Source organism: Caretta caretta, chromosome 1 (genome assembly GCF_965140235.1).
Source record: "Caretta caretta isolate rCarCar2 chromosome 1, rCarCar1.hap1, whole genome shotgun sequence".
NCBI lineage: Eukaryota > Metazoa > Chordata > Testudines > Cheloniidae > Caretta > Caretta caretta.
Genome location: NC_134206.1, coordinates 117,607,028 through 117,632,119, shown reverse-complemented (window position 1 = coordinate 117,632,119; position 25,092 = coordinate 117,607,028). Strand labels below are relative to the sequence as shown.

General features: G+C 41.2%; 1 protein-coding gene across 3 annotated transcripts in view; it reads left to right on the top strand.

Annotated features, from left to right (window-relative positions):
• Window positions 1–1,859: 1,859 nt before the first annotated feature.
• Window positions 1,860–25,092, top strand: part of IL18R1 (interleukin 18 receptor 1) — a 41,124-nt gene continuing 17,891 nt past the window's right edge. Inside the window, exons 1-7 of one of the 3 annotated variants that reach the window (XM_075130389.1) lie at window positions 1,860–2,018; window positions 7,046–7,125; window positions 8,770–9,010; window positions 13,175–13,352; window positions 15,320–15,473; window positions 16,417–16,482; window positions 19,884–20,034. In XM_075130389.1, coding sequence (XP_074986490.1) covers window positions 7,068–7,125; window positions 8,770–9,010; window positions 13,175–13,352; window positions 15,320–15,473; window positions 16,417–16,482; window positions 19,884–20,034 — 848 coding nt within the window. In that variant the 5' untranslated portion in view covers window positions 1,860–2,018; window positions 7,046–7,067. Of the gene's footprint in view, window positions 2,019–7,040; window positions 7,126–8,769; window positions 9,011–13,174; window positions 13,353–15,319; window positions 15,474–16,416; window positions 16,483–19,883; window positions 20,035–25,092 lie in introns of all 3 variants that reach the window. The other 2 variants (XM_075130392.1, XM_048857476.2) reach the window with 2 other exon arrangements.

Below are 25,092 nucleotides of genomic sequence, written 5' to 3'. Positions count from 1 at the left end.
TGGCAACAAGGGCACACTGCTGACTCATATCCAGCTTCTCGTCCACTGTCACCCTTTTCCGCAGAACTGCTGCCTAGCCATTCGGTCCCTAGTCTGTAGCTGTGCATTGGGTTCTTCCGTTCTAAGTGCAGGACCCTGCACTTATCCTAATTGAACCTCATCAGATTTCTTTTGGCCCAATCCTCCAATTTGTCTAGGTCCTTCTGTATCCTATCCCTCCCCTCCAGCGTATCTACCACTCCTCCCAGTTTAGTATCATCCGCAAATTTGCTGAGAGTGCAATCCACACCATCCTCCAGATCATTTATGAAGATATTGAACAAAACCGGCCCCAGGACCGACCCTTGGGGCACTCCACTTGATACCGGCTGCCAACTAGACATGGAGCCATTGATAACTACCCGTTGACCCCGACAATCTAGCCAGCTTTCTACCCACCTTATAGTGCATTCTTCCAGCCCATACTTCCTTAACTTGCTGACAAGAATACTGTGGGAGACGTGTCAAAAGCTTTGCTAAAGTCAAGAAACAATACATCCACTGCTTTCCCTTCATCCACAGAACCAGTAATCTCATCATAAAAGGCGATTAGATTAGTCAGGCATGACCTTCCATGATATAGCCTGATTTTAATAAGTCTTTTTACACAATCCCATGACATTCTCATAACCAAACTAGCGAAATGTGGTCTATATGAAATTACTATAAAGTGGACACACATCTTGTTGAAACACTATACTCAAAGAGTAGTTATCAATGGTTTGTTGTCAAACTAGGAGGACTGTGTATATTTCTTGAGCTCCCACAAGGATCTGTCCTGTACTATTCAATATTTTTATTAATGACTTGGATAATGGAGTGGAGAGTATGCTTATAAAAATGACTTTGACAAATTGGAGAACTGGTCTGAAATGAACAAGATGAAATTCAACAAAGACAAGTGCAAAGTGCTTCACTGACGAAGGAAAAATCACATGCACAACTACAAAATGGGGAATAACTAGCTAGGCAGTAGTATCGCTGAAAATGATTTGGGGGTTACAATGGATCACAAATTGAATATGAGTCAACAATGTGATGCAGCTGCAAAAAAGGCTAATATCATTCTGGGATGGAAAGAGGAACGTTGAATGTAAGACCAGATATGTAATTTTCCTGTTCTGCTTGGCACTGGTGAGGGCTCAGCTGGAGTACCGTATCTAGTTCTGGATGCCATGCTTCAAGAAAAAGGAACAAATTGGAGCGTCCCAGAGGAGAACAGCAAAGATGATAAAACGGTTTAGAAAATATGACCTATGAGGAAAGGTTAAAAAATCTGGGCATGTTTAGTCTTGAGAAAAGAAGCCTGAGGGGGAACCTGATAACAGTCATCACATATATTAAGGGCTGTTCTAAAGAGCATGATGATCAATAGTTCTCCATGTCCACTGAAGTAATGGGCTTAATTTGCAGCAAGGGTTTAGGAAAAACTTTCTAACGCTAAGGATAGTTAAGCATTGGAATAGGTTTCCATGGGAGGTTGTGAAACCCGTCAGCGGAGGGTTTTAAGAATAAGTTAGCAAAACACATGTCAGGGATGGTGTGAATTTACTTGGTCCTGCCTCAGCACTGGGGTCTGACCTTGATAGGGTTGCCTGGGGTCCAGTTTTTGACGGGAAAGTCCGGTTTTAAGGGGACCCGTACAGTCTCTGGTCAGAAGTATTGACCGGACACCAAAAGTCCAGCCACCGCAAATCTGTTGTGCCCCTGCTCCCACCAGCCCAAAGCCCCTTTAGCCCCCAAGCGCTGGCCCCAGAGCCAGGGAGGGGCAGAGCTGGAGGCACCTCTGCCGCTAGTCCCCTCCCAGCCTGGCTGGGGAGGACGCTTCTTCTGTACAGGCTGCTGCCCGGGGCCTGGTCAGACATACCTCCAGGAACCTCCCACGGCTGCAGGAAGCTCCCTGAGAACTCTGCCTCGAGCTGCTGCTGGCCGGAGCAGGAGAGACACGGTTCCCCTTCCGCCTCCCTCTTCTCTTTATGGTGAGTTGAGCCTTGGGGTGGGGGTGCTCGGTTTTGAGACGTTGGGAAGTTGGCCACCCTAGGTCTGGACGAGTCCTCAGCGTCCCTTCCAGCCCTCCAGCTCCAGGAGGCTGGAGTCACAGACCGGGTCGAGCGGCACTGGCCCCTGCCTCGGTGCTGTGGCTGAGACCGAAGCCTGCACTGCCACGTCCAGTCAAGTCGGGGGGCCCCTGACTGGCCTGTACTCGGGTGGAGACTGGCCCTCAGTTTCCCCAGCTGGACGTGGTGGGCTAATAACACCGCATAATAACGCAGCCTGTAACGTTAATCGGTAAAGCAAGTGGTGCCGGGGCCCCTTGGCACTGAGAGCGGCCGCAGAGGCCAGGGCTCCGCGCAGCAAAGCGCGGCTGGTCCGGGCTGCCCGCGGTCTGCACTTCCCGCCTTAGCAGCAGCCCGGCGCCTAGCGGGGCGCGTTGCGCGGGGCAGGCAGCGGCGCTCTGGCTGGGACGCCCCCCGGTGACGCCCGGAGCCTCGGCAGGACGCGGGCGCTTTGCCGCCGCCGTGCAGGCGGCTCCTTCCTGGCTGGCAGCCCCAGAGGCTCGGCCCCGGGGCCCGCTCCCTGCCCGGGCGCCTCTGCTGTTCCCGGGGCGCTCGGCGCTTCCCCTCCCTGCCCAGGGCGCTTCTCCTCCCGGCCCGCGCGTGAAGCGCGTCTCCCTGTCAGGCCGGGTTTCTCCCCCTTGGCCGCTCCCCGCTCCGAGGCGCTGCCAGCACCGCAGGAGCCGGTGAGAGAGCGAGTTCCCGGGCTGGGGGTGGCGGGTGGGTGAAGCCCTTTGGTGCTGAGAGGGCGCCGCTGAACCTACAGCGAGGCTCTGTCGCTAGGGCACCCCCCCGCCTCTGCCCAGGCCGGGCCGGGCCAAAACCACCGCGACTTCTTCAGCTAGCCCGTCCGGCAGCCCCCCGCCCTCGCCGGGAAGGCGGAACGCTCCTGGGCCCCGCCGAGCGAAGCAGGGGCAGGAGGCGGCTGGCTCGCCGTGGAGCAGAGAGCCCCGCGGCCGCGGTCCCCTGTGCGAGCGCAGATCCGTGGAGATGTATTCGCTCGTAGAATCCGAACTGATTTGAGACAATATGCTGCTTGCCTGTCTCAGAGCCCGTAAGCAAGGTTTTCAGTGTGTATGAGCCAGGGGAATCCCCCCGGACCCCCGCCCCAGCTCACTATCAGTTTCCTAACTGCTCATTCCGTAATTTCCCCGGCACAGATGATTCATTTTTTCTCCTTTCAAAGTTTGTCTTCCACTTACCGGATCGATAACCTTCATATATACTATGACACACTATTGAACAGCTGGTAGCTCTGAGACCTCATTGTGACTGTCTTTGCTGAGCCTTTGCACCCTAGAAATGTCACAGAATCAGACTGGCTTATAGAAGGGCTCGTTTAGGGGTGGGCAAACTTTTTGGCCCCAGGGCCACATCTGGGTATGGAAATTGTATGGGGGGCCATGAATCCTCACGAAATTGGGGGTTGTGGTGTGGGCTCCGGCTGGGGGTGCAGGCTCTGGGGTGGGGCCAGAAATGAGGAGTTCAGGGTGCGGGAAGGGGCTCTGGGCTGGGGTTGGGGTGCAAAGGGGAGGGGAAGGGCTCCAGCTGGGGGTGTGGGCTCTAGGGTGGGATTGGGAATGAGAGGTGGGGGGTGCAGGAGGATGCTTTGATCTGGGACTGAGGGGTTCAGAGGGTGGGAGGGCAATCAGGGCTGGGTCAGGGGGGTTGGGGTGCAGGAGGGGGTCAAGGGTGCAGGCTCTGGGCAGCACTTACCTCAAGCAGCTCCCAGAAGCAGCGGCATGTCCTCCCTTGGGCTCCTATGTGGAGGCGCAGCCAGGCAGCACTGCATGCTGCCCCGTTCACAGGTGCTTGGGCGGGGGCAGCGTGTGAAGCCCCCTGGCTGTCCCTACATGTAGGAGCCAGAGGGGAGACATGCTGCTGCTTCCGGGAGCCACACAGAGTGGGGCAAACCCCTGACCCCACTCCCTGCCTGGAGTGCTGGAGCGGGGCAAGCACTAGACCCCGCTCCCCAGTGAGAGCTTCAGGGCCAGATTAAAACATCTGGATGGCCGGATGCGGCCCCCAGATCTCAGCTTGCCCACCCCTGGGCTAGTTTATTCAGGCCAGCGAGTGCCATGCAACAAGGAATATAACATACCCCAAGGCTCTGGTATGTTATATTCTCCTTAAAACCATTGTAACGGCAGCAGGAATGGTCGCTTACTAAGAAATTTGGATTGCAGGTCCCTTATTCACCAATTCAGAAATGCTAACTTCTTGACTGCATATTATCCATTGGGCAGCGAATCGGTGCTGTTAAAGAGATTTAAACTCCCTTGCCTCTTCTAGTGTTCCCCTCAAGTCTGCAGTTCACACAGAGCCTCTGAGTATTCTTCCCTCTTCAGTCTTTAAAGTCTCAATTCAGCAAAGTGCTCACGAGTATGCATAATTTTAAGCATATGTTTAAATGCTTTGCTGGCTTGAGGCCTAATATAAAGTAATGAGAATTGTTTTTTTCTAGTTTCATCTGGAAACCTGTCATTCCCTGTTATTAACATGTCACTTAGTCTGGTGAGTTTTCCTGTATTCTTCAGATATCGGACCTGATGTTTTATTGACAGGAAATGTTCCCTTGGTTAGTTCTAGTACCAAATTTTAAAAATAGTTTTTTTCATTGCTTTCTGAACATCACAACTTCTTCCTCTTTTTTGAAAGAATCTCTTTTTATAAGACAAATGCCAGTGGAAACAATTCCCTCCCACATTTTTCCTGATTGTGACATGAAGATGGTTGCAGATAACGTGGCTCAGGTGCTACAATTTGCTAGCATGAGTGGAAGAAACCCAAGAGAAGCATTCAGGTCTAGCAGTCTGAGATTGAGTGTGTCTTGCCTATGAGGAACAACTATTAGTCACAAGTCCAGATATTATGAAGTATTTTGCATACCACTCTGTACCTTAACCTCCCTGAACACTCTTCTGCCTATTTCAAAGAATAGTTTGAATCAAGAGTGGAAACTCTTAAAATGTGCTGCTAAGAAGGAAAAACAACAGCAGCAGCAACAAAACTGTGCTACTAAAGGAATGGATGAGAAAGTGAGGTTTAAATAGAGTAGATATTAAATGGTGCCCCTGATTCTGTATCAGAAGTTCCACTCATCATGCTGGTGTGATCTGCTAAAAAGGAATAGGATTTAAGAACCATAAATTGTCAGATTTCAGTTTCAAAGCTTAGGTAGCTGTCCACATTTTCACTACCCTTTTCAAAGGCTGTCTATGATTTTTTGTATCTCACCGGGTTAGGATGCCTGCCTCTAGAGAAAAAAAGGTTCAGCTAGAAGATATGCAACCTGATATAAACACAAAGAATTAAACAACGAACAAATCTTGCATTAGTTTTTATGCATAATCTCTGAGTCTTTATATTCAATTCAGGATAGAGTATGGAACCTTATTATTCATGTAACTTTTGTTTTTTAGCTCAGTGGTTCTCAGCCTGGTGTACACATACCCCTGGGGGTATGCAGAGGTCTTCCGGGGGTACATCAACTCATATAGATATTTGCCTTGTTTTAAAAAGCACTAGCTAAGTCAGTACAAACTTAAATTTTATACAGACAATGACTTGTTTGTACTGCTCTATGTACTATACACTGAAGTATAAGTGCAATATTTATATTCCAATTGATTTATTTTATAATTATATGGTAAAAAGGAAAATAAGCAAATTTTCACTAATAGTGTGCTGTGACACTTTTGTATTTTTATGTCTGATTCTGTAAGCAAGTAGTTTTTAAGTGAGCTGAAACTTGGGTTACGCAAGACAAATCAGACTCCTGAAAGGGGTACAGTAGTCTGGAAAGGTGAGAGCCACTCTTTTAGCTAATTACTGGTTTGAGTGTAGGCAACTTTCACATTTCTTCCCTAGCTAACCGGACGTGACTCAAACAGGGAAGAACAAGTGGTCCCAGCACTTCAGGAAATCAGGTGCTTCAATGTACATGCTGTGATTTCACTCATGGGAATAGGACATTTATGTAAGGCTACAAAGTGGAGGTACCACCTTGGAAAAGGTAGCAGACTTTGGGCCTGCTCCTGATGAATGTAATGGAAGTTCTCCTTTGAATTTCAATGAGTGGGAACAAGCTCTCCATGCCTAGTAGCTCAGGAGCCGAAGCCACAATAGCCCAGCTTCTGTGGAGATGAATTTGGGCTAGGTATTGTCCTATGGAAATAGGTTTTTGCCTTCTTACGAATTTAGTATTTCATTATTACTGGAATATTTTAAAAGAAAATACTCTCATTCTGTCCTCCTGAAGAAGAATCCAGTCAGGGCAGCAGGTAATACTGGCTCTCAAAGGTTGGAAAATTACCTACAAAGAAGAAGAAGAAATAAGTTATGTGTCTGAGGCATGTTGAAATAAAATCTAATATGAAGAAAATTGAAGACAGCTGGCATGCTTCCTGGTTTGCCAACAGATTTTTGTATTTTTATCTATAACTACAGATGCGTCCAAACTATGGGCTTGATCTTATGTTCATTGAAGTCATTTGCAAAATTTCCATTGACTTCAAACACCATAGTCATGATGGAAAGCCCAAGCACCCAATAATTAAAGTTTGCAAGATCAGGTCTATACTTTGGATGCATCTATAGCTAGAATGAGCAGCATTTTATAATGTAAAGTACTTAATCAGATATGAGTCAAAAAGAAATGATATAGAACATCTAACATGAAATATAAATAGTGGATGGAAAAACAACTGTTCTCTCCAACTGATATGAACCTTGCCAGTAAAACTCCTGGATTATGACCTTATACATGTAAATATGCTTTGATGATAAAAAAAATTTCCAGTGGAAATCCCATCTTCACTACACTTTTGTTATATTACTCATGAACTTAGTTTTAGACAAATTTGTTGTATATGTGATGGATCATGTATATTTGTTTTTCTTCCAATACTCCGTCAGTTAAACTAAGAACACTTCCCTTCTTTCCAGAGAAGAAGCTACAAGTAAGTCAAGAAAATGGCTTTTGAAAGTCTGATTATCCCATTTTTAATGTTCCTCAGCAGAGCTACAGCTGGTAAGCATAAATCAGCAACACTTTGACAGTAAGACATGGCATCATTTGGTGAATATTTGGTATACCCTAGCTGGGTGAATTTTTTTGAATGAATAGTTTATTTGCTGAAAAATGCAGTTTGGGGTTGACTGACACTATTTGTGAGTTTGGGTCAAATCTGGCAGATATTTTGGGCCAAACACAAACTTTTTTTTTATTGAAAAAATCTAAATGTTTCATTTCAAAAAATCAGAATGAAACATTGCAACTTTTTGTTTCGAAAAGACATTTCATTTAGAAATTTAGTTAAACAAAGAAACAAACAAAGAGTAACAAATACTTGAAAACAAAATGAAATGGAAAAAAAAAGTTTTTTGTTTCAGTCAAGCAAAACATTTTCAGCTCAAAGTGAAATTTTGTTGGATTTTCATTTCAGCAAGAAAAACTGAAGAATTTTCATTTTGGGTTGATTGGTTTGGCCACTGAACTGAAAAATCAGTTATTTGCTCAGTTCTAGTTAGGAACGCATCATGCAATGACATTCTGCTCCTTCTCTCTGTTGCAGTACTGGAATCTACAGTACATATCAGGAATTAAATAGAACAATGGATAGTTATTCTAATTAAGTTAGTAATGGGTCTGAACCAAATTCTAGACCAAACACTTCCAAAGTTTGGTAAAGTTCAGATCCAGTTCCAGACTTTGCAGTTTAGATAGACCCATCTTCAAACAGCAAAATTGTGAAAGGAGAGGAAAAAAGATGGTCTTAGAGACCAGATTCTGCCACCCTCCCTTACTAAAAGTAGTACCTTAGGTCCTGATCCAAAGTAGTTACAGTCAGTGGAACAATTCCAATTGATTAAATGGGCTTTGGATCAGGGCCTTACTCTGTAAGTAGCCCCACTGAAATCAATTAAGTAAGGTACTATCCCACCTGAATAAGGATTGCAGAATTGGGCTTTGACAGAGAGCTGGGAACTAACAGCTGAGCCAGCACTCTGATCACTTAAACACCAGTTAAATCCCCCACCCCCAGGCTGGACCTGACTGTGCCTAATTAGTGGATTAGAATGGTCTGAGGAGGACTAAAAAGGTAATTAACCCATTAACACAGACGGTAGAAGAAAGCAGAGGAAGGAAAATGTTGTGGAGGGGCAAGCTAGTGGAGTAGAACCAAAAAGGGTCTATGGAAGGAGAGATTTCTTCCCTGTACTTGGCAGAGGAGAAACTGATGCTGTAAATGATCTGGTCAGTAAAGCGGGGGAAGAGCAATGTAAATAATTATAGGGTGGTGTTTAACAATAGAAAGTCTCTGAATGATCTGTGTAGAAAGAGTAGAAGACAGGAGCAGGATCATGCTCTATCACACAGACCCTTACAGATGTTTCCTGAAGTCCATGGGGAAAAACTCCCATTTCCCACCTTCCTCTAGCCATGAAAAGTTTTGTCTGAGTAAGGGCTGAATAAAGATTTGAAAACTGGATCTTCAGATTGGAATAAATATTGATTCCCTCATATGGCCACACTCTTCAGTAGCTATTAGGCCTGCTGGAAGAAAATCTGTTTAGAAAGAAACCAGATAGACAGCAACTGTCATTAGAATCAGTCCAGTCTCCTTATCTGAAAACAGTGTTTTGCTTCCTAACCATTCTTTTTTCTGTGAAGAAGAGCTGTGCCCCTTGCGTCGCTCCATTGATGTACTTGAAGGGGAATATTTTTTCCTTTGCTTCCCTGGATCAATACAAGATAAGCTTTGCAGTAAAACATACACTGTGACCTGGTTCAAAGAAAGCGAAGGAAAGGTGAATTTGATCCAAGCAACACAGAGACTTGTTTTAAATGGGAGATTTCTGGAGTTTTGGCCAGCTGAACTCAGTGACCTGGGGAATTACATATACAAACTCAGGTGAGTACACGTGCCCAGTGGATAATGTAGAGTCTTTGCAACTGTATAAAAATAGGACCCGATCCTCTACTACCAGAACCTTGTGTAGTCATTAGCACTTATGCAAAGGGGTACAGAAAGCTACATTTACCCAAGTGGTATCATGTTACATTCATGTGCACAACTCTAAATAACTACACAGAGTGCAAAGCAGTGGAGAATTGAGCTCATAAAGTTTACAATTAATTGCAGGTAGACAGACCCTCTAAAAGTTTAAGCAAAACTTTTGTTAAAGAAGACTAGTGTTTTTTTGTTCCTCCCAGACACAGCACATTATCTATGCTTAAAAACTGATTAATAACATATTTCTTTCAACTGATATGGAAGAGTCTTACTTCCATGGGTAAGTAATGACTTACTTTGGATGATTTAGTTGGGATTGGTCCTGCTCTGGGCTGGGGGTTGGACTAGATGTCCTCCAGAGGTCCCTTCCAACTCTGTTATTCTATGATTCTACTTGCATTGAGTAAGTAACTGACTGTGTTCCCTTTGAAATCAGTGGGACTAATTGTATGTTAAGGTAACACACAAGATGAGTAAGAATGGCATAATTAGGCTCTGGCTTTTATACAGAACTTTACATCTTTGGCATTATTAAAAGCACAAATGGAATTTGTTGATTTTTAGTTGAGTATGCTCTTTCACCTCAGAATAGCTTTTACAAAGCCGTGACTCAAATGGAGCTGTAAGACTAGTGCACTTTTAGTTGTGATATTGTTCAGTAGGGCAGGAAGAAAGTGTGGTTTAACAGTGGTTAAATCAAGTTTTGAAAAGGTGAAGATGTTTCTATTATAATTGACTTATACTGAAATTACAGTACATTTCAAGACAAAGGCTAAAATAATAATTCCTTTTTAATAGTGTATTATGTAAGCAGTGGTTTGTGCTTTGATTACCGGAACATTTTAAAGGGCTCTTTTCTGTTTATAAAATACAGAGTAGATGTGTGACTGCAGATATATAGCACTGAAAAATACAAAACTCAGTTCTCCAGTAATAAAAAGGGCTAGAATTTCATGAACTACAACTTTATATTAGACCTAATTTACCAACAGAAAGCCTCCATTATTTTTTTAAATGTCCAAAAATTGTAATTAGTTTCTAATATGATTTTATTTGTTGATTTTTAAATTAACTTTATTTAAATATGAACTTAAAAATTATAGGAACGATTTTCAGAATTTCAAAACCATTATCAAAATGGTTATCAATTAATTTGCTGATTAAAAGTATTGACATTTTTCATGAAAATTGAAAAATGTCAACCATTTTTTCAAGAAATTTCATTATAGAAAAAAAGTCATTTTCAGTTGAAAATTTGCAACTGGCTTTACTGGACAATGTACTAAAAGAAATAGGTGAAATTGATTGAATTATATGTTCATGTTATAGTCTTTACTCAGCTCTTTTGACCCTGGAGAAAAATAGAGGTTCCTTAGATAAAGCAGAAACGCACCAATGAAACATTTTCACAACAAATCAGTGTTCTGATGGGAAAAGCAGACAATAAAAACAAAATCAAACAAACCAAGCCCCTCCCTCAATAAATAAATAAATAAATGAAATGAGTGCAGTTTTGTTTATTGAGGCAATTTAACAGTTTAGCACAGAGTTGACCACAGTTAGCCCCATTTCTTGTCATGAAGGTTCCTGCTACATTTGACAAGTGGAGTTGACTGACAATCTTTACCACACATCTGTGGTGTTGTTTGTATGGTTTTGTGCATCACATATCCTAAATTCCTGTGATTACCACAAATCAGGTCAAATAAGCTCTTCCATAGTTGTGACCTTGTAACTAGGTAAATTGTAAGTAACTGAAAAAAAAATTAGAGGTGGAAGTCAGTGACAAGCAAATGACACACTTTAAGGCTCTGAGCCTGCAAATACTTACGCATGTATTTAGCTTTATGCATGTATGGCCCTGTTGAAGTCAATGGGACTATACCCATTCTTGAAGCTGAACATATGCTTGCATGCTTTGGGAACAGAATGCTCAGCACGCAACTGTAAAGTGGTAATACTAAGTCAAAATCTGACCTTGATAGTGAAATGGCTGAGGGGTGATTTGTAATCTAATATGTACAGTATTTTTTTTTTTGTAAAATCTTAATTGCTACTTTATGAATTTTCACTCTCCAATGTGCTTTGCTGAGCCAGGCTACATGTTTTGAGTTTTAGTCAAATAGTGATTTTGTAATACCATATTCCCCACAAAGTACAACCAAAGAACTAAAGTGAAAGCCAAGACAGAAAGATAAAACCTCATGGAGTGTAAGAGACAAGGATGTCTCTTAATGGATGTTGACTAAAATCTTATATGTGGTAGACTGGATTGGAGATGCTCCAAGCCAAATTCATACCTAGTGTAAGGGTCGTCATCTGTAGAGTTGCACCTGTTTTACACCAGGTCTGAATTTGGCCCAACATTTTCAGTGTGTTGTGCAGCTAACTGTGAAGTTATTTCACAGAATGTGTTATCACAGAGGGAGGGCCTCTCTTATTATGCTGAGGGACTGTCTAATGGGAGGAAGTATGACCTTGCGGTTGAGCACTGTGCTAGGATTAAAAAAAGATGTGGGTTCAGTTCCTCATTCTATCACAGGCTTCCCATGATTTTGGGCAAGTCAGTTAGTTTGTCCATCTCTATTCCCCATCTGCAAATTCTAGATGATAATACTTCCCTACCTCACCGGGGTGTAGTAACAATAGATCTATTATTAATTCTCAGGTGACAAAGGTCATGATGAGCATATAAATAAATAGGTTAACTTTTCCTGCTTTCTTCGTTTTCCCTCTTGTGTTACACAACTAATTTTTAGACTGTGCCAAGCCAATTTTTTTTGGATTGGTTTACTCTGACTCCCCATACATTTATTAATCAGAACATGAGGCCAATGTTTAATCCACTCCTTTCTTCTGAAATTATGACTGTTATATAGATCATATATTTGAAAACAGTATCAGTGGGTATTTCCTCTAATAGAACTATCTCCAACTCAGTCCAGACTAAATAAAACAAAAGTAGCTTAGTATTTATTTTAGGATTCAATAGAGAAATTATATATAAAATAAAGGATGTTTAACATTAACAATGTTGTTGAGGGTCATACAGAAGGCTGATAAAACTACAAAACATATTTGGTACACTAGAATTGGGAAAACGTTAAAATAATTTAATTGAGTAAAAGCTGAATTTGCTTTGGTGGTATTCATGGCTCTTTTTATTGCAAACATTTTTATTTGTGATATTTTTTGTTAGCAAGTATGTTAACGTAAAGCAAAAGTCTGTGAGTACTCTTGCAAATCAAGCTACTTGTTTAGATGCCTTAATGTATAATTGAGAGCTTCATTTTAGGCACCTTTTTTGAAACGTTGATTATTGCCTTTCAGTAACATTCATCTTTCCCCAATACTTTAATTCCCCCAAGACTCCTCCAGATCACATTTGGCCCACATTAATGTACATGGGAATATTCAACAATGAAAGTATTTACATATTGTATAAAAATAATTAACTCTGTCTTTCAGGTAATATGTAGCTATGAAACAAAGTGTCTTTGTTCAGTAGTAATTTGAGCTTCTCCATGAAACCCTCAGGATTTGTGAACATTTTCACAAATACTTTGCTGGTTGTCTGTACAGCAACAATGAATAATGTGACCACATGAACAACAGCAGAGTGAGCTTGCCAAGTTTTTTTGTTCATAAATATTCACAAATCACTTTTTAAATTATTATCACTACATCAAACCTTAGTGAATTAGTTGAGTAAGTCTATAAATCCACTAACTAGTCATTTTTAACTACTTGAGCATCGTTAGGCTAATTTGTATGTACACTTGCCACCATATATTGTTATATTATTATAAATAATTATGAAACTGAATGATTTCATGATTCTGTTTTGATATGCTTATCTGTTACTTAAGCTGGGCCTTTACTGAAAATAACACCTAGTTTATGTGGGGAAGTAAAGAAAAGGAAGTAAAATAAAATGGGGCAATATTGGTATGCTTTTTTTCTAATGATTATATTTTAGGTATATATTTTTTATTTTGTTGTATAATTACCCTACCTACATGACTTTAAAAAACACCCAAAATTGTTTTTTTTATTCCATAGCAATGGAACGTATAATGTCACATTACAAAAGTGGTCCCTGAATGTACTCAAAAGAAGTAAAGACAGTTGTTTTAACACAAATCATTTATCCAGGCAAGTTGAAGATGTTGGAAGAGGTTATACACTGAAATGCAATGCTGTGCACCACAATAAAAATGTCACTATAATGTGGTACAAGGTAAGTAACCAAAAATATCACCACCCAAATTAGTAGTAAAAAAAAAAAATAATGAAATGTTAGACCTTGGGAAAGGTAGATTACAAACTTACAAACATCTAAAAGGTTTCAGAGTAGTTCTACAGTCATGTAAAAATCTTCAGTAATTCTGGTAAGTGACACAGTTCTTAGTACAGACACACAAAAGAAAACCCATTTGTCTACTTGCAAAGATTTGCAAGATAAAGTATACTAGCAATTAGGAATTACTTATGATCTCAGGGTTGGGGAATGGTAAAATATTTGATGCTTGAACCTACCTGATAAATTACCCAGCCTCAACTCTCTTTAGTGCATGTGGGATCCTGACACTAAAAGGAGTGCAAAGGGACTTACCTGAGTGTTGGGATTTGCTTATATGGTAGTTGGCAGCTTGGAAGTTTTGGTGTTTCAGATCATTTATAGCATTAAGAGATGTAAAATAAATTCCATTGTTTAAAGTGAACCATAAGTCTCTTCTGTACTACAAATACACCAAATCAGGGGACCTGATTACAACAGTTGCAGTTGTAGTGAACTGTGTTCCATAATTGGGCTAAAGCCTTGGACACATTCCTTTAGTCTTCCTATCTCTTCACCATGTTGGGTAGCCCTCTCCATTCCTCCATGGATTTATATGGATACTATTTGTCCGCTCCCAACAGTTACGATCAGAGATGTTGCATGCTCATTTTGGAGCATAGGAGCTACCATATTAGATCAGATCAGTGGTCGGTCCGTCCTGTCTCTTGACAGTGGTCAATATCATTTGTTTCAGAGGAAAGTGCAAGAAATGCTGGAGTAGTCAGTTATTAGTTAACCTGCTCCAGGGAAAGTTTCCTCCTGACCCGCAATGGTTAGAGGTTGGTGTGTGCCCTGAAGCATGGGGGTTTATATCTCTTTCCAAACTCCTATTTGCTTTTTAATTTTTACTTTATAACCCTGGAAATATTTATTACCCATATAAATGTCCCATCCTCCTTTGAACCCAGCTAAGCTCTTGGCCTCAGTGGTAACTTGTGATGATGAGTCCAACAGGCTAAGTGTACATTGTGTGAAAAAGTATTTCCTTTTATCCGTTTTATATGTGCTACCTTCAGCATTCATTGAATGTCCCTTTCTTCTTGTATAATGAGAGGGTGAATAGAAGTGCCTTATCTATCTGCTTTATACCATTCATTTGTAAAGCACTGGTCTAATTTGGGAATAGTGTTCTACCAAACAGAATTTTTTGTGAAATTCTTCACAACAATTCAAATCTTTTTTTAATCAAAACCATTATTGAAATGGTTAAAAATTTTGAAAAAAAAAAATGACAAAGGGGTTGTTTTGAACCCTGGAAACAATTCTGAAATGTTGATTCCCCTCACCCCCCCCCATTTTTGATGAGTACTATTTCCATGTGTATGCAAATCACATTCCAACTGTGGCAATGCTGAGACACACACATGGCACACTAGAGAACAACTTCTTTGAGTAATGGATTGGCTAAGCTTGCAGAGCCTAGCCAAATTTTCGAAAAATGGATACTTAAAATTCAGTTCCTAAATCTATATTTAGACACCGTGAGTAAATGGCCTGATTTTCAAAAATACTGAGCAACCATGGGGGGATTTGAAAATGAGATAATTTTTTAAAATCTTGGTCCCAGTTTTCAACATGAGACTCTCTCTGGTGCCCAAATCCTGTGATTGAGTACTCAGTTTGGTACTTAATCTACATGATTATTTTGGATTACTCTCATTTCTTATTTTGTGTGCTATATTGTCATTTGGCTGTCCCAATGCTGTATTTGGGTGCCCATGTTTGAAAATTGGACCTCAGCCTCTCTTAGCCATCTCTGAGCATTTTCCCCCAAAGGTTTCATTTTAAAATATTTATTTTCTCATTTGAAGCTTCAGAGTGTATCCATAGCATGAAAATTATTTAAATTTTCTTTATTGAAACAGAACTGTAACATCTATAACTCTGCAAACGAGAAGGAACTGGATTTTTCTAGTTTAAAGATTGAAGACTCTGGGAATTACACATGTGTTGTTTCAATTAGTCATGCAGGAAAGGCATTCAACACCACAAGTACAACAGAGCTGATGGTGAAAGATGGTAAGATTGTTTTCTTAGGCGTCTGAAGACCATATAATTAAATAGTTAATGGAGGCTTCCTATGCAAAGTCCATTTTCTCAGGCTTTGTGAAGAGGAAAGGATGTAGGTCATTATCTCTAATTGTAGATATCATTAGGTCATGTATTTATTGCATATTGTGATCAGTTCAAACTGGACAATGTTGTTCAGTCTAATTGTTGAAGAGGCACCATTTACCAATATAAGCGTGCTGAATATTTTAGAATTCAACATTAAAAATAATGAAGATGGGCTATGGACTAGAGAGAAGCTCTTTGAAATGAAGTAAAATCCTCTGAAATATGCATGATCGAGTGAACTTGAAACATGTTCCAATCTATTGTGGTTCTTGTTATGTACTGTACAGTGTACACAGAACTATATCTCTCTTCCCGCAGGGAAAGCAAAACTCTTTGACTTTGCGCTTTGACTTATTTTATAAGTAAGCTTCTTAATAATTTAAAAAGCAAAAAGAGACAAGCAAAAAAAAATCTACTGGTTTTATTTAGTCTTATGTGAATGTTCTGATTTCTCCTCCTCTCTCCCTGCCCCCCTCGCCAGCTTCCACCTCTTCCGTTCTGTTAAATTTAGCCACAGTAATAAATGCAACGATTTCAGAAGCGGTCTTGGAGATGAATCTTTGAGGACCTCATAAATGGAACACTTTATGAGTTCATGAAAAAAATTCAACAGGACATACCATTTTGCTGTTTTAAACTACTTGGTAATGCCAGAGCATCAGCTGTTGTTACTCAGATGAAATTATACTGCTGATTCATCAGTGTTCATAAATATATTACTAGTAGGCTGAAATCTATATGATATGCTTAAGCATGGGTTTTTGAAATAGAGCCATTTGTATAATTTTACAGAGGTGGGATGTTAGAAAAATGGCATTTTAAAATATTGCTTTTTTTTTCTTAGATGCAGCAGAAGTTGTTAAATTGGAGATAATTGAACCTGGAGAAATTTATGTTGAAACACAAATAGGTATCTAATTATATAAATAATCTTTGTGAATGTATGTTGTTTTGTTCTGATCTCTGTATGGTGTATGTTTAGTGAAACTCAGAACTGTCTGCAAGTTCTCTTTGCTCAGATCCATAGCTACCTACTGGGCCAAGTGTTGATTTGTGGCTTCCCTATTTCAGATGAGTCATCATTGATAGTAACTGGCATAAACATTCACTGAGTTCAGCTACCTTGTTCAAGAGGAAACCGAGATGCTCACTATGGCCAGCAAAAGGAAGTTCTAGTCACGTTTCCTGGTTCTGTAGACCTCAAAGCCACATTGGATGGCTGACACAGGAGGGATAGGTCATCAAGTGGATAGTAAGGCAGAGCGACCCCTTTAATGTGTGGTTCAGTGTGTTTTAGGATGCCTTTCTGTACAGAGACATGGAAAGTAGGAAGGTTGGCAAACCTGTCAACACAGCCAGTTAGGCAGACCTGTCTGAACTGCAGAAGAACTACTGTAGTACACATTTGTGCCAAGAGCACTAGTAAAGCCAAAATCTTGTATGCCGCAGTGGATAGGAGCAGTGCATTAACTAGTGTGTGGACACATACTTTGCGTGGCGTAAAACAGGTTAGTTTATTTAAAAACATGTTAGAGCTACACTTTAGGTGAGTAGCGGATATAGTTTTCAATCCCTGCAAACTGTGATTCAGTATTTAATGTGTGTAGTAGCTGAGTTAGACAGATTTTCATATGGATCCTATAAGGAGGATTCTAAAAACAATTCCATTTGAACCGTGTGCTGTGACAATGGTGCTCAATCTACGTCAACTTCCTATAGCCATTTATTTAAAATGTGCCTGCACAAACCTTACAGTTTGACAGCTACCTTATAAAACATGCAGAGATATTTTAAATGAAGTTACTTTGTGGATTATGAGGACAAAGTACCTTGGAAGTGTGGATGGGTACTGACATTGCATTCTTGGAATGATGTTTTAAGTTAAAAAATAACTGCAGATCAGGCTTCATGTGACAAATTCCTTAGAAAATTGGCTTTCTAGTAATACCTGAATCTCAGTGGGTTAGAAAATGATCTCTTTGAATTCTTTGAGAACAGCATACCACATACTGTTCTATATGGTGTCCTTGATCATCTACAGATGGGGGGAAAATACTCTGAGTTGTCTTGGTACAAGAACTGGCCCAGGGACACAATTAACTTTTAGCACAACTGGTCCTTTGATTGCAGCTTAGTCTGGACTCAGTTTAGCCTCATATACATTGATGCAGATGATACATTGATTGATTCTTATTGGCTGCGAAGCTTGGAGGAGGTCAGCAACACATACTTCCTGCTCCTAGAGTCTGAGGCCTGGATCCAGAAAAGGTCTTTAGTGTTGCAATGCTGAGCATCACAGTGCCTAACTTCTAAGTGCCTAGAAAATTACAGGAACACCATTGCAATCCACAAAGCTTGAGTTAGGTTCCTAGGCTCCTTATGCAATGAATGGGGAGATCTAGGCAGCTTACAATGTGATCCCCAAGCCAGAATGCTAGGTGGGTACCCACCTAAACTATCCAATAAGAGATGCTGATGAGAGGGGTGTGTTCCAGGGCATGGAGGCACCTGTCTCTGCTTAATTATCCATGAATGGGAACTCACCACCTGGAGTCAGACAGTTTAGGCACCTAAGGCATTTATTGAGGTAGGTACCTGCCTTACTGCCATCCACCAGATGTCTGAAGGAGTTGGTGGTGCCCACCTTATACCTTTTACCCCAGTGGTTAGAGCACTCGCCTGGGATGTGGGAGCCGCAGGTTCAAATCCCCCCGTCTCTGCCAGAGGGGAAGAAAAGATTTGAACAGAGGATCTCCCACTTCTCAGGCAAGTGTTTGAACCATTGGGATATTCTTGTCTGGGTTCTCTGTCTCTCCTATTGAAGTTCTTCCATTGTGTTTAAATGATGATCTCTCTCTTTCTGTCTCTGGCCCAATGACTGTTTAAGTATTTATCCACAAAGGTGTGGCCACTGGGCAAGAGCAAGCGAGAAAGTGAGCAGAAACTCTGTAGCCTGGTGGTTAGGAAACCCATGTGGGAGACCCAGGTTGCAGTCCCCCTGCTCGAATTGTTCCTCCGTTATTTATCCATAGTGCAACAGGAGAGACTGAGAGAGCCCCACATCAGCCTGTCTCATAGCTTGGTGGGTAGAGCACACTTCTATGCGATGGGAGACCCATTTTCAAATCCATTCTCCCCTTCTGGCAAAAGGGGGAACTGAATTCTGGTCTCCCATGTCCTATGTGAGTATGCAATCACTGGGCTAAAAGTTACAAGAACAGCATCACCACAGCCTCCTCTGTCCAATTTTGAATGGGACCCAGTTTGGTAGGTGGCCACTGAGCAAGCCTATTAGATCTGGCCCCACACACTTCTTGGGTGGATGAATGTCTGTCTTTCCCAAGTTTGTGAATCACTCTGGGGCTTAGGTGGGAGATGGGTGTCTGGATGCCTAGAGAGATGCAGTATGCTCAAAGGCAGAAACTTAGGCACCATGGGATCTGTTACCCTGACATAGGCCCAAGTGAGTTTAGGCACCTACAAGGTTCAGCAGGAGTTTTGAGGATCACAGTGGTGCCAAAACTGGAACTTAGGCACCTAAACCCCAAGCCTCTTTGGAACTGGGCCCGAGCCACCAAACAATGCCCACGGAGTTCTAAAATCAGGCAGCTATTTGACCTCTCGGTTTACGTTGCATACAGTGCATAGCAATAACAAAACCAAGAATGTTTCTCTGAAAATGAAATGCCTGTGCTATTAAATTAACCTTACAGTTTTTGAGAGTCTCTAAGCTGATTACTTTCACAATACATGGGCAAACGTAGTTGCAAAATGTCGGCACCTGTAGCTGACACAGCTACAATGCTTCATCATTGCACAGAAAATAGCTTGTGATGTAGGGATATTTCTTCTAGTATGGAAGACTTTTGTGTGGAGATGTGAGAGAAGGCTTTTGTAATCTTGTGGGTCACCTACCCATCAGAAACCTGGTTTGAATATATATTGTTAGTTAAATATCAGGGGCATATAAGGTGTTAAGATGGAAATGGCTCATCACCCCTCAACTATAGGTCATCTGAATGTCTATCAGTTGAAAATTGCCATCAGCTGAAGTGATCCAAATGCATTGCTAGTATCTCAACTGTTAAAGGGCTCAAAATGCTTTAAGGAGTTCAGTCAATTTTCAGTGCACTTGTGTGGATACTGTAATACACAGAAAGGTTGGCTATATTTTTCGACATGCCGGAAGCCACACTGAAGGTTGTCCTATGACATCCAGATTGCATCTCTGGCAATCAGACTCCCCATTGCATTGTGAACGTTTGCACTATTCCTATGAGCGGATGTTAATTTTTATATTGGTTTGCCTAGGTAAAGAGGTGGTACTCAACTGCACAGTTTTCTTGGGTTACTCAGATGCTGCCAAGCCAATATACCTCCTGCACTGGGTAGTCAAAAATTTAAATTCATGTTCAGAGAGCACTAAGGAGGAACAATCAATATGTGAAAAGGAGTATGATTTGTAAGTATGTTTACTGCAAAATGTTTTTCTTCAGTGTTTGTGCAATATAACATACTGCATTTTGTGTTCTGCTAGTTAAGTGTAACATCTGAGTTTCCTTCAGTCCTGTCTCTCACAATCTACCTATCAGCTGGCCATAGGTTTCCATGCAGGATGTCTGTGATCATGACTTTTAATGTAGCTTAACATTTTTTTTTAAGACTGTCAGGTTTTCACTGTATGTACATGTGCAATGCTGTAGGCATAGTCATAATTATGCTGGAGTCTCCCATTGTTCTGCTCTTTGCCTCAGTAGAGGCTTCCTTGGCAGTAGCGTCGATGTACACTCCTGCTGGAGTGTAACTGTGAAAATTAACAATGAGAAGGGGAGAGAAATATGTATCAGTAGTAGAGCTATGCAGGAACTAGAATTTCTGTTCCACAAAACATTCTGAGATATTGAAATTTCAAAATTTTCCAAGAAAGGAAATTATTGAAAAAAAAATTCGTTTTGGGACAGTGAGACTGGTTCTGTTTCATTTTCGTAACAATGAAACATTTTGTTTTGAATTTGATTTTTTTTTTAAATTTCTAAACTAAAAATTGTTTTAACGTGATGAATCAGAAAAAAATCTGATTTTTTTTTCTAAATGAAAATTTGTAGAAATCAACACATTGCATCAGACATTTTCTGATGAAAAAACATGGTCAGAATTTTTTAAACTAGCTCTAATCAAGAGCCATTTGGTGGGTAAACTATACTCCGATTCCAGGGGCCTGAAAAGTGTCACACATCCTGTACTGATGTGCATGTTATGAACATGCCTAGAGCTCTAGCGGTTGTGAGCTGTTGTACATTCAGCTCAATGATGACTGAACAGATTGTCATTAGCTTGTTTGAATAGTCCAGGAAGGAGAACTATCAGGCTTCCCCATACATATTAGAGTTAGGGGCTGGCTGTTTCATTTGAAAATGGGGAAACTGAAGTTACCCAGAGGCTGCAAAGGCATCCAGCCTCTTAAATACTGGCTAATTTTATTTAACTGTTGGATGTGTGAAATGCCAGTTATTGGCCAACTGTTAGCTTCAGCACAAGTGAAGCTCTGTGCCTGATTAAGGGGAGGAGCTGTTTGCTGTGAGGATAGAGTGATATTTTCCTCTCCAGTTGACTGGGCTTTAAATATGGAAGTTACAGAGTATGATGATAGAGGTGGGGCTAGCTATGGAACGAATATTGAACATGCTAGATCTTCAGAAGAAGACCTGTGTTGCACATGGACAAGTGTTGGGATTGATTTTGCTTGACTTGTTCATGTGTCTCTAGCTCATTTACTACATTGGATTGAACTGCTATTTGAACAAGTGGTGTTTTACTCCTCGCCCAGAGATCAAATTTTAAAGGTTAAAAGACTGAAGTCTAAAAGATTGTGTGTTGGTAGCATTTAAAATTGGTGGGTGGTTAAGAAGATTTGGGGTCTGAGAGAGAGTCTTTGTTTTAGAGGATATAGAATAGATAAAGTAAAAAAGAACCAGTAAGAGAATGATTATCTGAATGGTTCTCTCCCTTGCCTCCCCGCCAGTTACAAGAAAGGGTAAGGATAAGGACTCTTCCAAAAATTCTGTTGGTGCAGATGTACCAGGCTGGGTTGGCTCTAGATTCTAATGCACAGAAGTTAACAGGTAATCAAAGAATTGAAGAAGAAAGAATTGGGGAATTAATTATAACTGTAAATCCAGTGGGGCGATTTGTATTGGTAACTTATAAATTGAGACTGCGAGTACAGAACTGACTTGACCAGCTAGATGGTGCTCTACAGAGCTTTTATAAAATTGTTATTAAAATTATATCATGGAACATTAACAGCCTCAAAAGTAAAGCTCGTGATCTGGAACTTAAAACTTATTTAGTGCAATTTGATATAATATTTTTACAAGAAACCTGGCTTACCAAAGATGAATCTTTGTATCTCTCAGGCTATGAATTTTGTTTGGAAGGATCTATTAAACATGTTAGAAAGGGCAAATCAGTTACTGGTCAAGCCCTTTTCATTTCTATCAATATCCTGCTATAGCTATACTAATATATAGTATTAGTTCTGGGTAAATCCTATCCTCAAGCTTGTAGTATCATCTTTCTAGATAATATTTTAATGAATGCTCATTTGATTCCCCTGTTACAATGAAGCTATATGGGCAGAGTTAGAATCTATTATTGAGATGCTGGCTGCTTGGAAATTATCCAATTCTTATAGGTGATTTTCATGCTCAGTTGGGTGGGGAAGATAAGAAATTGCAGCGTCTTTCAAATAGTACTTTTAATGACCAGTTGTTTGTCCTTCCCCCAAGAAATTCTAAAGATAAAGTAATAAACTCAGCAGGCTGGATATTTTTGGTGATTTTGAACAGATTCGGGCTGGGAATACTAAATGGTAGGGGTAGTGATGACATAGTGGGTCATTTGATTTATACCTCTCTTAGAGGGGCAAGTATGACTGACTATACTGAAGTTCCAATTTTAAGTTGGCCTTGTTTTGCTAACTTTTCAGTGGCCCTTAAATATGATAGTGACCTTCTACCCCTCCAGGTTAATTTTTGCTATCTGGCCCCATTACATCAGCTGATCCCTGTTGGACAGTATTTCACTTCTAATTTCAAAGCCTTACATGCAAGGCGAAGTAAGTGTAATCCATTGGTTAAATCTAAAATTAAAGAGACTCTCTCCTGTAATTATCAGCTAGGGTGAAAAAAAACCACATCTTTTAGACCTTAGAGATGTGCATATATCACTTAATGTGTATAACAATATTGTACATAAATTACAGGTACCAAAAAGGGTTATTCCTTCCCTCTGAAAGATAAAATAATTTGATATGACAGCAATTGTTTTCATAAAAAAGAAAACTGTTAGATGATGGCAAGGGAGGCCAGGAAAGGAAGCTCACAGGATTCCACCCAAAAGCTAGTTAATTTTAGGAAGCTTTATAAAAAATTGCCAAAAGAAAAAAGATGGAACATTGCATGGCATTGTGGAAAGAATTCAAATTTGCTGCCAAAATGAAAAATTCTTTACTTTTTTGGAAACTGGTAGCAATGGGTTCCAAGAAGATCAGGAGTAATATTTTTCTGTACTTCATAATGATAGGCCATCTATCACGCCGTCTGGAGTGGCTCACGACCCTGAGTCCCTACCTCAGGGCAGACTGTCAAAAAAAGGGCAGACCCCAAACTGGTGGTATGCCCTATAATTATATTTCACTAAGCCACAGACAAATGTGAACTCCTGGATCATAGAAGATTAGGGTTGGAAGAGACCTCTGGAGATCTTAGAGTCCAACCCCTTGCAGGACCAACCCCAACTAAATCATCCCAGCCAAGGCTTTGTCAAGCCAGGCCTTAAAAACCTCAAAGGATGGATATTCCACCACTTCCCTAGGTAACCCATTCCAGTGCTTCACCCTCCTAGTGAAATAGTTTTTCCTATTATCTAACCTAGATCTCCCGCACTGCAACTTGAGACCATTGCTCCTTGTTCTGTCATTTGCCATCACTGAAAACAGCCTAGCTCCATCCTCTTTGGAACCCACCTTCAGATAGTTGAAGGCTGCTATCAAATCCTCCCTCACTCTTCTCTTCTGCAGACTAAATAATCCCAGTTCCCTCAGCTTCTCCTCATAAGTCATGTGCCCCAGCCCCCTAATAATTTTTGTTGCCCTCTGCTGGACTATCTCCAATTTGTTCACATCCTTTCTGCAGTGAGAGGCCCAAAACTGGATGCAGTACTCCAGATGTGGCCTCACCAGTGTCAAATAGAGGGGAATAATCACTTCCCCTGATCTGCTGGCAATGCTCCTACTAATGCAGCCCAATATGCCGTTAGCCTTCTTGGCAACAAGGGCACACTGTTGACTCATATCCAGCTTCTCGTCCACTGTAATCCCCAGGTCCTTTTCTGCAGAACTGCCACTTAGCCTGTCAGTCCCCAGCCTGTGGCAGTGCATAGGATTCTTCCATCCTAAGTGCAGGACTCTGTACTCGTCCTTGTTGAACCTCATCCAATTTCTTTTGGCCCAATCCTCCAATTTGTCTAGGTCACTCAGGACTCTATCCCTACCCTCCATCATATCTACCTCTCCCCCCAGCTTAGTGTCATCTGCAAACTTGCTGAGGGTGCAATCGATGAAGATGAAGATGTTGAACAAAACCAGCCCCAGGACTGACCCCTGGGGCACTGCACTTGATACCAGCTGCCAGTTAGACATTGAGCTGTTGATCACTGCCTGCTGAGCCCGACGATTTAGCCTGCTTTCCACCTTATAGTCCATTCATCCAATCCATACATTTTTAACGTGCTGGCAAGAATTCTGTGGGAGACCATATCAACAGCTTTGCTAAAGTCAAGATATATCACATCCACCGCTTTCCCCATATCCACAGAGCCAGTTGTCTCATCATAGAAGGCAATCAGATTGGTCAGGCATGACTTGCCCTTTCGGAATCCATGTTGAATGTTCCTGATCACTTTCCTCTCCTCCAAGGGTTTCAAAATGGATTCCTTGAGGACCTATTCCATGATTTTTTCCAGGGACTGAGTTGAGGCTGTAGGCCCTCGGATTCTCCTCCTCCCCTTTTTTAAAGATGGACACTATATTTCCCTTTTTCCAGTTGTCCGGGACCTCACCCAATCGCCACAAGTTTTTAAAGGTAATGGCCAATGGCTCTGTGATCCTAAATAGTCCTTAACCTGTTCTTTCACCACTGAGGGCTGCTCACCTCCTCCCCATATTGTGCTGCCCAGTGCAGCAGTCTGGGAGCTGACCATGCCTGTGAAGACCAAGGCAAAAAAAGCATTGAGTACTTCAGCTTTTTCAACATCATCTGTCACTAGTTGCCTCCCCCATTCAGTAAAGGTCTCACACTTTCCCTGACCACCTTCTTGTTGCTAACATACCTGTAGAAATCCTTCTTATTACCCTTCACATCCCTTGCTAGCTGCAATTCCAGTTGTGCTTTGGCCTTCCTGATTACACCCCTGCACACTTGAGCAATATTTTTATACTCCTCCCTAGTTATCTGTCCAA